General features: G+C 43.1%; 1 protein-coding gene across 4 annotated transcripts in view; it reads right to left on the bottom strand.

The window, feature by feature from the left end:
• Nucleotides 1–13,967, bottom strand: part of LOC143017699 (uncharacterized) — an 89,428-nt gene that overhangs the window by 4,407 nt on the left and 71,054 nt on the right. For 2 of the 4 annotated variants that reach the window (XM_076172447.1, XM_076172448.1), the window contains exons 2-5: nt 10,033–10,792; nt 8,134–9,597; nt 6,925–7,765; nt 38–312 (exon numbers count right to left, since the gene is read on the bottom strand). In XM_076172447.1, coding sequence (XP_076028562.1) covers nt 38–312; nt 6,925–7,765; nt 8,134–9,597; nt 10,033–10,284 — 2,832 coding nt within the window. In that variant the 5' untranslated portion in view covers nt 10,285–10,792. Of the gene's footprint in view, nt 1–37; nt 313–6,924; nt 7,766–8,133; nt 9,598–10,032; nt 10,793–11,983; nt 12,033–12,152; nt 12,173–13,967 lie in introns of those variants that run through there. The other 2 variants (XM_076172451.1, XM_076172449.1) reach the window with 2 other exon arrangements.

The raw sequence follows: 13,967 nt of genomic DNA, 5'->3' as shown, positions 1-13,967 counted from the left end.
AACCTTCATTCATTTTTACTGAAATAAAGTTCCATACCTGATTCTGTTGCCCCATAGAGGCCATGCTTGCCTGCATGCGTGGCCCCCCTTGCATGGCTGGATTGCCTTGCATACCAGGTCCTGTTGGTAATCCTGGAGCTCCCTGCATGCCTGGAGCACCCTGCATCCCTGCTCCAGCTTGCATTCCTGGTGCTCCTTGCATGCCAGGGCTGGGCTGCATGCTATGACCTGGCTGCATAGCCATCATGTTCATCATCTGCCCCTGTGCTCGTTGCATCCCCATCATCGGCCCGGTCTGAGTCATCATGGCCCCTAAAATAGAAGTCAAAATGTTAATTACTATTATCCTTATCGCCTACATTGTAATTTCCTTTAAGACCAAAATCTCATAGTATACTAATTCCAACTTTAGCATTTCTTTGGAGTATTGTCATTTCAACATATATAAACTAAATTAGCTCACATGTATGGGTTGCAGATATGAGCTGAAAATGTTGAGGGTAATATATTCTTTGAAGAGAAAACAGTATGTAAATACATAAGGAAAATCAATTCAGGTTCGGGGGAACCGAGAAAAGAAGATATAAATGGGAATTTTTTAATTTATAGGATGGATCAATAAATTAATCCACTGCCATCTCTCTTGTAGGAGACCTGTTGTCTCCAAGAAACTGGCTTAGGCCAACTGTTCAGGCCATTAGTCACTCAGTGGAGAGATGTTCTGGGGGTGCCTGGAGTGAGTGTAGGACACTAGTACAAAATACTCTCCGTGTCCTGTGTGGTGGTTGCATCAAGGGCATGAAAATGACTGTTGCTTGGCCAATTCTAAGTAGGTACTGTTTCATTGCAGAATGGTGACATGAATGTAAGCATAACAATGCAACTCTTGTATACCAGGAATGATTTCTCTACTGAATTAATTTCTTGGGGAAATCTGGTGAGGCATAGAAATTTTAAATGTCTGTATTGTGACGAGTATGTGTTTTTGTGGGATAATAGGGATTTCTTGTTGATAATTGAGCAGAATGCTGCTGGGGTTGTCACTCTGATCATAAAAGAATGCTGCATGAGAATGAGGTGAAGGGAGAAAGGTAATAAAAGTCAAGAACTTGAAAAATTGAGGTGGCATGGGAATATGAACAAGGGTGAGGGAGAAGTGAAAAGAATGGAATGGTAAAGGTCCATCTTTGAGTCCATGTTGAATTGTCCTGGTACATATATATGTGAGAGTCAGAAACATACAAGAGCAAACAGCAGAGGTTAATGTATTGGAAACTGAATGTGTAAATGTTATTTATATCATATTTTAGGGTCTTTAGTGACATCCCTATTGATTAGTCATGCAGCATTTATAATTTTTTTACTTCTAGCTATAATTTCTTACTTCTAGCTCCATTTTGCTAACTTCTCTTCTACTACCTCTATGACTCCATCTTTTCGGTGGTATACTGTCCCCTAAAGATAGAAGTACTAGCTAATGATGACAAGCACAGGAACACAGTGGCAGCATTCTTGTCCCACTACCTTTAATAAAGCACAAGAAAGAAGTTATGGAGTCCTAGCAGTGGTAAAGGAGATTAGGACAGCAGAAAGGAGGGATTGTCAATGCCTCCTAGGCTGGCTATGAAACCTAGCAATATATAGATAAATAGCAGAACTGTGGTGGTAAAGGAGAGATTTAAAGTGGGTACCAGACCAGATTGAACCGTAGAAGTTAAAAGTTATCAGCATTTCCTCCCCTCCCCCAAGTGGAGATTTGTCTCTCATCATAACAGAATGCTATGACTCTGGTTTGGAGGGATTAGAGCAAGTCCCTAAAACAATGAGTACACAAAATTTATGTCATCAATACCCGCATACAAGTGCAAAAATAGGGAACTTGAAATGTCAATGTTGTGAAGAGAAAAGCTGGAGAGTTGAATGGACACAAATTAGTGAAAATCAATTCAAGTGTTGCTTTGAGATCTGCTGACTGGAAGCTCAGCCCCAGACCAGCTGGCAATGGTCCTTAAGCCCTCCCATAGTTCTTGCAGTGAAGAAACATTGGACATATATATGCAATGTATTAGTGTGAGGCCGTTTCTATGTCATCAGTTGGAGGTAGTTGGAAGAGGAGAGTAGTTGCCAATTGTCAGTTTTCCTTGTTTTTAAAGGCACTGTCAGCTCTCCTTATTTTTAAAGGCAGAGGATATACAGATGAAGTTAACAGAGAGATCTTGTGCCCAGTTCAAAGTATGACAGTCAGATCCCTGGAGTTGTGCCTCCAAACAGAAGCAAGAAAGTTGATAGATGGCAGGGAGGCAACTCTGATGTCCCTCTCACAGGACCATCTAATGCAGATACTCATCATCGGTCCCAAAGAATAAAAAAGTGGAAGAAGCAATGGCAAAGTTGAAATAAAGGAAAGTGGTATGACCAGATAAAGGAGTGTGATAAAAAAAAGGGACTATATCATGCAGGTACCCATCATCTGTTCTAAATAGTAAAAGAAGAAGTGAAAAGGAATGACAATGTTGAAATAAGCCCCCTTGCGACACTTAGACTCAGGGCAGTGGGCTAGATGCAGGGATAACCCATCATCCAGGAGGAGCCTAGATAAAAGGGAGGGAGGGTGGTGGAGTGTGTGGGGATGGAATGGGTGAGAGTGGTTTTATCCCTTTGTTTTTTGCCTACCTCCCTTGTAAGGGGGAAAGCCTTTGGTATATGTATGTGTATATATATATATGTGTGTGTGTGTGTGTGTGTATGTATATGGAATGGTTAGTAAAGGGGAGTAATACATGTTATGATAGAATGTACCAAAGGTTTGGATGTAAAAACCTTAGCAACCCCACCAGTGTATGGCAGAATCATAATGTATTAGATAAAAAGAAAAACAATGATAGAACACTAGTTTTCATTTAAAGAGTAGATAGGAGAAGAGCAATGATGACCATGACATTGCATGGGATGGAGAGAAGAGATTCAATGGCTGTGAAGAGCTTATGAGTGTTGTGCAAGTGTATGGGAAGCAGGATGCTTGAAGTGAATGTTCATTTTCATGTAATGGTGTGTAATGCTACCATGGCAGTTAAATCAATATATAGATCCCAGGACTGCTCAGTCAGACAGTTGAGGGAACAACATATGGATGAGGTAATGAGAAAAGTAAATGCAAAGGTTATGAGTAAGGGAGTGTGGATGTAGAAAAATTGGCAAAAATACAAGATAAACAGTCCAGTATATGTGCATATTACTGTTCAGAAGATAGAGGAGGGCTAGAAGAGGTTGGCAAGTGAATTTAGTAGGTTTACTGGAGGACGAATATGAAAGTTATTGTACCAAAGAGTAAGGTAATAGTGGTATCCATGCGGGTACCCAATTAATATACAGTTGCATGAAAAAAAGGGTAGGAAGTTATATAACTGGGAACAATATATACATACAAATTAAGACTGAATGAAGAGACTAGCTATAGAATGTGGGGAAGAAGGTAGGAAATCACCTGATTAATGAATTTTTTTTTTCCCCCAAGAGAGGGGTGCACTAAGGAAACTGACAACATTGCTTGGGAAGAAATGTGATACAACTTTCATGCGTATAAAAGGATGAGTAAAGGGTGAGGATTTCCTTTTCCATGCTTAGCTACCTTGCTTTGATGATACATGTTATCAATCAATCTATTGCCACTACCCATAACCCCAAAAGAAAGCTGGTAATAACCACCAATTCAGCCCACAGGTCACTCAGTAAAGATATTTTATATTGCTATCTGGATGGGGTGAATGTAAGACAATATAGTAAAACAAGCTTTGTGTCTTCTGTGTAGTGAATAAGGGAACTGTAATCTTTTCCCATGCTGGTTATGTTAAGGGAACTGTAATCTTTTACCACACTGGTTATGTTGATATTTCAATGTGGGGTAGTGAACTGAATATCAGTATGCCAGTTCAATTCTTACTTATCGTGAGAGTGATTTTTCTGTCAATTTAATTTCTGGAGGATTGGGTCAAATATAAAATTTTCTGGGCTACTGTGGAGTGATTGTTTTGTGATCTCAGTGTGTATGTTCATGTAGGGACATACTGAAAGGTACTTATGTTAGGAGTCAGGGATGACCATTCATCCACAAGGAGCAAAGGTAAAAGGGAAATGGGTGACAGATGAGAGTGGGATGCATGCCTTGCCTAGCTACCTCCCATATAAAGGGAAAGAAGCCTATTGGTGATACATACATACATATACCAAGGCTTTTTCCCCCTTACTAGGGAGGTAGCCAAAAAGGAAAAGGCATAAAATCATTTCCACCCATTCCATCCCTGAATACACTCCACATCCCTCCATCTATTCTTAGCACCTCCTGGATGATGGGTCATCCCTGCACCTTGTCCACTGCCCTGGGTCAGAAGCAGTGTTGCAAGACACAGCACATCCACAGCAAGGCTGCTTCATTAAATTGGCGACCACCCCCCTCTTCGTCCCCCCATTGCATAAAAGGAGAAGACAGGGAGAAATCCCTTCAGTCTGCGTCAAATTTTGCTCACACATACTACCTCACCCCCCATCCCCCCGCCCATTCCACCTCATGCATCACAACATCATCCATATACAACCATTCTCCATTCACCCGTCTTCTGTCCTCTCCCGTCCTTCCTCAACAGACATTCCCCTCTTCCCCAAAGCCCCCTTCACCCCATCCATCCACCTCATCCTAGGACGTCCCCTCATGTTCACTCCCTCCACATCTGCCTTCCATACCTCTTTTATTAGTCTTTCTTCACTCATTCTTTCCATGTGTCCAAACCATCCTAATATTCTTTCATCAATCCTATCTCCCAGCTCCTTTTCCACCCCTGTTCTCCTCCTCACCTCCTCATTTCTCACTCTATCTAGCCTAGTAACCCCCATCATACTTCTTAGACACCTCATCTCAAACACATTCAAACTCCTTCTCTCTTCTTCTCTAATGTTCCATGTTTCTGCCCCATACAGTGCTGTTGGCACAATCACTCCTTCATAGTCTCCTCTTAGCATCCATTCCCAAATGTCTATTCCTCATTACACTCTTTACTCCACCAAGGCATTTACTCGCTTCTCTCAATCTACATTCCACCTCCACCTTTTCCTGCCACATTTGCACCCAAGTATCTAAAGCTATCCACTTCCTCCAGTCGCTCTCCCTTAATGCTCACTTCCAGTCTACTGCCACTTTCACCCTTTGTACATCTCATCACCTTACTTTTACATACATACATACATATACCAAGGCTTTTTCCCCTTACAAGGGGGGTAGCCAAAAAGAAAAAGGCATAAAATCATTCCCACCCATTCCATCCCTGAATACACTCCACACCCCTCCACCCTCCCTCTTATCTTAGCACCTCCTGAATGACGAGTCATCCCTGCACCTTGTCCACTGCCCTGGGTCAGAAGCAGTGTCGCAAGACACAGCACATCCACAGCAAGGCTGCTTCATCAAGTCGGCGACCCCCTCTCTCCGTCCCCCCATTGCATAAAATGAGAGGACGGGGAGAAATCCCTTTGGGCTGCGTCAAATTTTGCTCACACATATTACCTCACCCCCCATCCACCCGCCCATTCCACCTCATGCAATCACAACATCATCCATATACAACCATTCTCCATTCACCCGTCTTCTGTCCTCTCCCGTCCTTCCTCAACAGACATTCCCCTCTTCCCCAAAGCCCCCTTCACCCCATCCATCCACCTCATCCTAGGACATCCCCTCATGTTCACTCCCTCAACATCTGCCTTCCACACCTCTTTTACTAGTCTTTCTTCACTCATTCTTTCCATGTGTCCAAACCATCCTAATATTCTTTCATCAACCCTATCTCCCAGCTCCTTTTACCCACATTTATCATTAGCTTTCTTCTATCACATACTCTCCCAAACTCTGTCACCAACTTCCTCAGTCCCTCCTCCGATCCTGCCACAAGCGCAGTGTCGTCCGCAAACAACAGCTGGCTCACCTCCCACTTTTCTCCATTTTCTTTAATCATCTCCAATCCCTGACCCACTACCCTTGCATTTACCTCTCGCACTACCCCATCCATGTATAAGTTGAACAGCCAGGGTGACATAACGCATCCTTGACGAAGTCCCACCTTTACCTCGAACCACTCACTCTCTCCATTTCTAATCCTGACACAAGCTCTACTACTCTCATAAAAACTCTTGACAGCTCCCAGAAGCTTTCCTCCTATCCTGTATATCTGCATAACCTCCCACAGTGCCTTTCTGTCTACCCTATCATAAGCCTTTTCCAGATCTTACTACAAAGATCTGATCTACACAACCTCTACCCGTCCTAAATCCACACTGTTCCTCACCAATTACTCCCTCTCTTCCTCTCCTAATCCTCTCAATCAAGATCCTCCCATAAGCCTTCCCAACTACACTTAACAAGCTAATCCCTCTGAAACTACTACATTTACACTTGTCCCCTTTTCCCTTGTAAAGAGGAACTATACAGGCACTCCTCCAGTCCTCCGGCACTCTACCCTCTCTCCAGCAAACATTAAATAACCTCACCAGCCAGTCAACCATCACTGTACCTCCTTTTTTTTAGACATTCTGCATGGCATCCATTCAGACCAGGTGCCTTACCTGCTTTCATCATCTTAACAACTGCCTTCACTTCATCCTTCCTTATTTCTCCTCCATTTTCCTCACTCATCACGGTCATTTTCTTAGCATTTCCCACTGCAGCTATCTTTCCCTCCCTATCCTCCTTCACATTTAGCAATTCCCTTAAATATTCTGCCCATCTTCCTCTTACTGCCTTCTCTTCCATTATCATCTCTCCATCTGCACCTTTTACCTTTTCTTCTCTACTTGATTTGTCTCCTCTTCCTCTATTGCTGGTAAAGGTATATGGGTTAAAAATAATTAACATTATTTTTTAACATATTTGTTAGTTACCTTGCTGTGTGGCTTGCTGAGAGTATCCTGGACGCATAGCAGGTCCCATCATAGCCATGCTGTTTTGGCCCTGCTGCATCATCATGTGCCGCCATTCAGTTCTTGATGGAGGTATCTGTGTGCCTATATTAAGACCTCCTGGTCCTATATTGACATTTGGAGGCCGAGGACGCTGCAACATTCCTGATGCCATGGCAGCTCTTCCTGCTCCCATGGTCATGCTACTCTGTTGTCCCATGGCTCCCTGAGGGAGGGACGTTACTGGTGCACCACCCATGGAACCTACACTCATTGTACCATGGGCCATACTACCTTGAGCCATGGTGACACCTCCAGTCATACTGACTGCTGGGTTCATTGTAGTGGATGCTGTCATTGCAGGTTTCATAGTGGGCATATTGGGAGGAAGGGTCTGCTGAGTCATGCCACCCATCATTTGGCTACTACTCATGTTGACCATGGGGCCTCCAGTCATGCCTGGACGCATACCTGCCCTCATGCTGGGATATCCCATCTGACCCATACCCTGACCCATCCCAGGAGCCATTTGATTCATTCCTTGAGGCATACCCTGACTCATGGTTTGACCCATCATGGCCTGCTGCTGCTGCTGTTGCTGCATCATCTGAGCGGTTCGGTATTCCGGAGGTGGTGGACGACCAATTATTTGGTTATTGGGTCCAATCATTTGGCCCTGTGGCGTCATTCCTCTGATCATGCCACCTGGCCCCATCATCTGCTGTCCAGTATAACGTGGGGGCTGCCCCTGACTGATTGGATACTGGCTGTTCATCTGGCCCTGATAGTACATGTCACTGCTCATCTTGCCCTCACCAGCCATCTGCAACAAAATAATTGTCAAAAAAAAGCACATTACAGACAATTTCTAGGACTCACAATGTCCGACATGTCCATCATTCCCTATTTCACATTTCAATAAACCTTCCCCCCAAAACAACAAAATATTAAAACATTTCCACTTTGGTCAAACTTGCAGTTTATCCAATTCTTGCTTCATGAACAAATTTTACAAGTAGAAGAAAATTGGTTTTAACAAGCCTACATCATTCTGGATGTGCTCATATATTAAACATCTCAAATTTGTAGGTGCATTTAGTTGTATTCACTACAAAACAACTACTAAAGCCAATACCTAAATATGGTTCACTTATATATCATCAATTCCTACACAAGAACACCATGTATTACCTGAGGACCTCCTGGCATGGGTCCTCCTTGGGCTGCTCCGGGAGGCAGTGGTGAAGGCCCTCGGGGCCCTGGATATGGTCCTCTAACTGCTCCAGCCATACCAGCTGCTGGTCCCATGGCACCACTCATGCTAGCATACTGAGGATTCATTACTGCTTGGCTGCCAGCCTGGGAGGCATTGGGGTATGAGCCCATAGGAGACATGCGGTTAGGGTATGAAGCCATTGATGCTCCAATTTGTCCCTGCTGGCTTTGTTGAGTCTGCTGACCAGCACCTGGTGTCTGTTGAGCATGCTGCTGCTGCTGTTGTTGTTGTTGTTGTTGTTGCTGCTGCTGTTGTTGTTGTTGCTGCTGCTGCTGCTGCTGTTGCTGTTGTTGCTGGTGGTGCTGCTGCTGTGCTAGTTGTTGTTGCATCATTTGTCTCTTCTTAAGCTCCATTTCACTCATCCCAGCACTATTTTGATTATTGTACATTGCATTGCTTTGATTAATACTATTGCTATTGTACATTTGGTTGGGCACACTACCCCCCTGGTTCATCATACCAGGGTTGTTCATGCTATTGAACCCAAAGTCACTAAAGCCAGGTCGCACATTGTTATGACATGTAGGACCAAGCTTCTGATGCTGTTCCGCCATCTGTTTCAGTGTTTGTGCGGCGGGAATTATATTGTCCGATTGATTCATGTTCATATTATTTACACTCATGCGCATTTTTGACACACTATTGGCTGCAGCGAATGGGGCTGGAGACCCCGTGGTGCACGAAGTGGAGGTGGAATTGAAGGATGTAGGAGTGTAGGAGGTAGGTGGTGTTGAGGTGTGGGATATAGGGGGTGTTCCAGGGTACTGGGAGAATGCAGGAGAGGCAGCAGAGGTTCCATTACCTCCTGATTTACTCACTCCCCCAACTTGAGGAGAATGGGTGCTGGCATTTCCACTATCACTACTTACACTAGATGGTTCACGTTCAAAGAAGTTTTCAACATTTTCTTCTTTTATAAAGTCAGCCATTCCTGAATTACTGTTTTCTTGTTTAATATTATCAAAGTCATCCATCAAACTCATGTCATCCATAATTTGATCAAAATTAATGCCTATGTCATCCATATCACCCAGATTGCTGATGTCCCCAATATCATCCAGAAGTGAATCACCACCTGTTTCCAGGTCCTGTTCTTTCTTAATGTCTTCTGCCATGGGACCATTGGCAGCCGTGCTAGCCATACCAGCCCCAGCCCCAGCCCCAGCCCCAGCACCAGCCCCAGCCCCAGCCCCTACAGGTGAATCATTCTTCTTCATGTTAATGTGCTGCTGAACCATCTGAAATTCACTGATGTCAGCACTGGACGTTCCTTGCGGCTGTGGGGCACTGAGACGTTGCTTTTTGGAAGCTGGTTCATTCTCATGCCCATCAGCTGACGACGTGGTCTGGTCGTGACCACGGGACAGCATCTTGGTTTGCTGCACAAAATGAGGACAATTAGAAAAATTATAATAATAAAGACTAATTTCACCTATGCAAAACCTAACATATCCAAATTTTCTTCTAAGCTGAACTACTAAAAGTAAACAAGTGTTCACCATAAATATGAGCAACCAAAACAGGTGAACACCTCAGAAGATATTCATAACCCAATACAGAAGTTACATATTAATCAAACTATTCTTAACTACATTAATCCAGACAAAGTGTTGTGAATTAATCTTGACATACAAGCAGTTCAAGAAATTGACAAATTTATCAATTATAATCCATACTAAAAATTAAAATTATACACATTACAAAGTAATGAAAACTTGTTTCCTCTAATTGTTACAAATATTTATCAATAAAAATCATTATATAATCAATTCAATTCTGTTTAAGGTTTGTATTGACATACTACCATTACTTACCCCCATGTTGGCGAGTAGAGCAGCGTTTTCCTGCTTCTTGTTTTCAGCTGCAGATTTTTTGTTAGTTTTCTTGGGTCGAGATTCAATGTGTCTGCGTTTAAGTACACCAGTTTCTCTTTGTTGTTCCTGATAATATTGATCAATAGCAGTTTCAAAATGCTGACGGACAGAATTGTGGTTCTGGCGATAGTTCTCCAGGCGGCGTTTAAGACGGTCTACAACTGCTTGTCTGCGCGGCTGGAAGTCGGCCATATTATCAGGGCCCGCACCTCCAGCAAGCGCTGCCCCGCCCCCCACTCCTGCCACTGTGACCCGAGCACAAGCCAGGCACAAGCAAGTCTGATCCCGACCCCAACCCTGCCACTTTGAAGACCGGGTTACACTTCCACACAAAAATCCTTACCAATACTTGGGTAGAGGGTGACACCCTCAGTTAAGTGAATTCTAATATTCTTCTCTATCTCACTCTCGTGAATTACCAATAAGACATAATTATCTACTCCACATTTACCAATTCTATTTCATTGCTATTTCAAAGTATTTTTTCCAGGTTTAGTTCACTATTATGCTACACACTAGCCTTACTCTGTTGTTCAGTTCTGACAAGGGGAGTTTAAGCACACTTATGTTGTATGTTGGTGTGCTAGCACTCACACAGGGTGCCTTGGAGGTTCACGTGGAAAAACCAGCAAAGGCGGAGGCTGGGCAACTGAAACCATTATCACCTTCTCTGCTACACCCAACATGATGACTACCATTTCTGAAATAAATATTTCGCAATTAATATATGCTACAAAATATGAAATAATGAAGCAATTATATAAGCGTAATACAAGATGGTTAAGAAATTTAACAACTGATCTCAATGTAAACACATGGTCACAAGAGCAGAACTTTAGTTGTTTATCAGGTTGACATCCCATGGGGCCATGATATCCAAAGTCATCCATTCAGCATTTATCAACAATATTATAGTTTAAGGTTAGCTGAAGGTGCACATGGCACCCATGAACAGGTACTTATTACAGCCAGACATGAAGAACTGGCCTGAGATGATGAAGCATATGATACTTTGTCAATGGTGCCAATATTTTTCACTTTTAGATAATGTGAGCTATGTCCTGCGAGCTATGCCACTGTTTATCAAGCTTACACCTGTTGCAACTAACAATAACTTTTTCTAGATTGTTTTTTCTTCTTCCAGAGTATAATGCACTTACATATTTTCAGTCTTTTCTACAATTTTCAAAATAAATGAAAAATCAGAATTAAAAATATGCCAGTAGTTAAGCCTAACAGAGATGCAAAAACAGTCACCCTTATCAAAACTGACATTACCTCACATTGTAATAATTATTTTCCAGCCCTATCCACTTTGCCACTAGTAATGAAATACACGTTCCTCCTCAATCTTTCTACTTCCTCGCCTTGAACGCTGAACTTGGGGACACTCCGTACTGTATTTGGGTTTTTAACGCTTGCTAACTTTAAATCGTGAAACACTGATGACTCGTACTAGTAATTTTATACACAAACACTTTGGCACGTATGTATCTTCAATGTAAACAATCACTGATAAATGCACTATTCTGAGATCCCTGTCTATTCCACCGCTACCACCTTCACGTTGTAAACACAGTCGAGGCTTGTTCGACATCTGCGTCCGATCATGTAGCTACTTGGGGGAAGACGTTTGTATGCACACGTTCCACTAGACTGGGTTGCACAAGATAACTTTACATGTTGATTGGGGAATGGTTGTGAACTTAGCGTCTTCACATCCCGTACCCGTATACAGCGAGTGCGAGGTGAATGGTACAAACAGGAGGTGGGGTTTAAGGTTCGGAGCAGGATGTGATTCAGGGTGTGGGCCTGGCCAGGGCTAACGTGTGTTTAGGGTGTAGGACGTGGGACAAAGGCTGGCTGGTGAGGTGCAGGTCGAACAACTGACCTTGCGGACGCTGCCTCAGGCTCGGGCCTGTGGTCGCACCGCCTCCCCTGACTCTACTGCCTTCAGGTCATCCACATCCACACTCCCCCTTCCCCTCCCACCATCCCTTCCTCCCCCGGCCCAGCTCACTCCCACCACTCCGTACTCGCTCGCATAGCTACTTACTCACCATCACCCATTGTCGCTTCACTAGTTTCTAAGTCTTCTAGTCGCCGCCGCCGCCACCACCACCACAACTGCCGTCCTACTCGTACTTCACACTCAGTCAACCCCGCATTTTAATCTACACCACACTACAATGCCCGCGCCACACTACTAGACGTCAACACAAATTGTGCCAACAAGCAGTACATTCGTATCGGCTGAAAGAAACCTTGTCACCTTTCGAGGGTGTCCGAGTCCATGGCACTTCTGTTCGATTCCTTACGTTATTCAATTGTTTGCGTGTTATGATAGTTCTTTCGTACAAGTGTTTGCAAGGAAATAGAAACACGTACCTGTTCTGGGGTGTCTGAACGCATACCGAATAATTGAATATACCTTGTTCGCGTAATATAGGTTGGAGCTGCCCTTTGAGTCCTGTATTTGTATCTACTTCACTTACTAAACTTCGTCTGGATTGTTTATATATTTATACGATCACACACCATCCCATGTTATTAAACCGCAAGTCATTTTCTTCGCCTGTCAATTCTAGAGTAAAATTGTAATTTATTTTCCAGAATTGTCAGCATATCATTTCTTCGCACGTTTCGTCAACCAGGCTGGGGATCATTTCAGTTGCCATATTCCAATTTAGGGTGGGATATAATATTTTAGATTTGTTTCATAACTGTAACAAAAGGTCTCTTTTGTATTCGTCAACTATTAGTGTTTCCCATTACTTGATGTATTTCCCAGATAACATGTCACTATCCGCTTCTCTTATTTTCGCCCTCTATTCCTGTCATAAAATATTCATAATTTGTTTTTACCAATTTCCAAGTTTTCGTGCTTTGGGAATAAACTTAATTTCTACTGATCATGCCCCTTGCACATAATTACCTAAATAAATAAATCTATTAATGCATTTATGCATCGTTAGACATAATTTGTAACCTTTGTTTTTGTGTTTTCCTTCTAGTCTGGTTGAAATGTGTTTCTCATTACACCTCACAACTGTGACACTATTTTTACCTACTCCATATCTTACAAGAGCTTACTCTTTAGTACCCTTTAATTTCTTCCCATTTTCCATTCCTTCTTTTGTTATTCCATTGTTTTTCTTCTTCTGTGTCTACGTACTTGCGCGCTGATGTTGTGAGTTTGATGCAGCGGCAAGATGCAAAGCTGAGTTCTCTTCAAAAATCATTTTTACCTTGCTAGGCAAACTGTACCGGAAACACACACACATATTTATGCACGTGTGCGTGTGTGTATATATATATATATATATATATATATCGACACATTCCGATAAATCTAACCAAGGCAAGCAATTTTGTCATCTCGCTGACCTCCCCCTGTTAGGAGCACTGACTGTTTCAATTTCATGCAGTCAATACTTTAGGGAATTTAGTGTTAACCCAACAGACCAGTCACTTACCAACCTCTTGTTTTGGGGAGCGAAATTACACTCAATGAGGAATGATGACCATTCGATACTAACCCTTCTTTCTGCTACCCTCTCTTCTACCTCTCTAGCGCGATACTGTCCTCAAGAAAGGAAACGCCGGCTATCGGCGACGAAATACAAGCCCCATCCTTGCCGCATCAGCGTCTGGAGCTCGCCGAAACCAGCTGCGCATCCTCACAACTTGTGCACACCTATCGCTTCTTCCACCACTCCCTTTTACCACTCGCATGGTCTAGACAGTTACACCCATTCCAGGAGCGTAACTAGCATCCTCTTTCACCATTTCTCAACAAAAATCGCCCCTCCCCCCACGCCTCCTCCTCTCTACTTTAGTGACTCATAAATCCTAGGATCCCACGGTTTAAGTCG

Source organism: Oratosquilla oratoria, chromosome 33, assembly GCF_046742065.1.
Source record: "Oratosquilla oratoria isolate Oo_2021 chromosome 33, ASM4674206v1, whole genome shotgun sequence".
NCBI lineage: Eukaryota > Metazoa > Arthropoda > Malacostraca > Stomatopoda > Squillidae > Oratosquilla > Oratosquilla oratoria.
The sequence above is the reverse complement of the archived record's forward strand: the minus strand, read 5'-3'. Positions and strand labels throughout refer to the sequence as shown.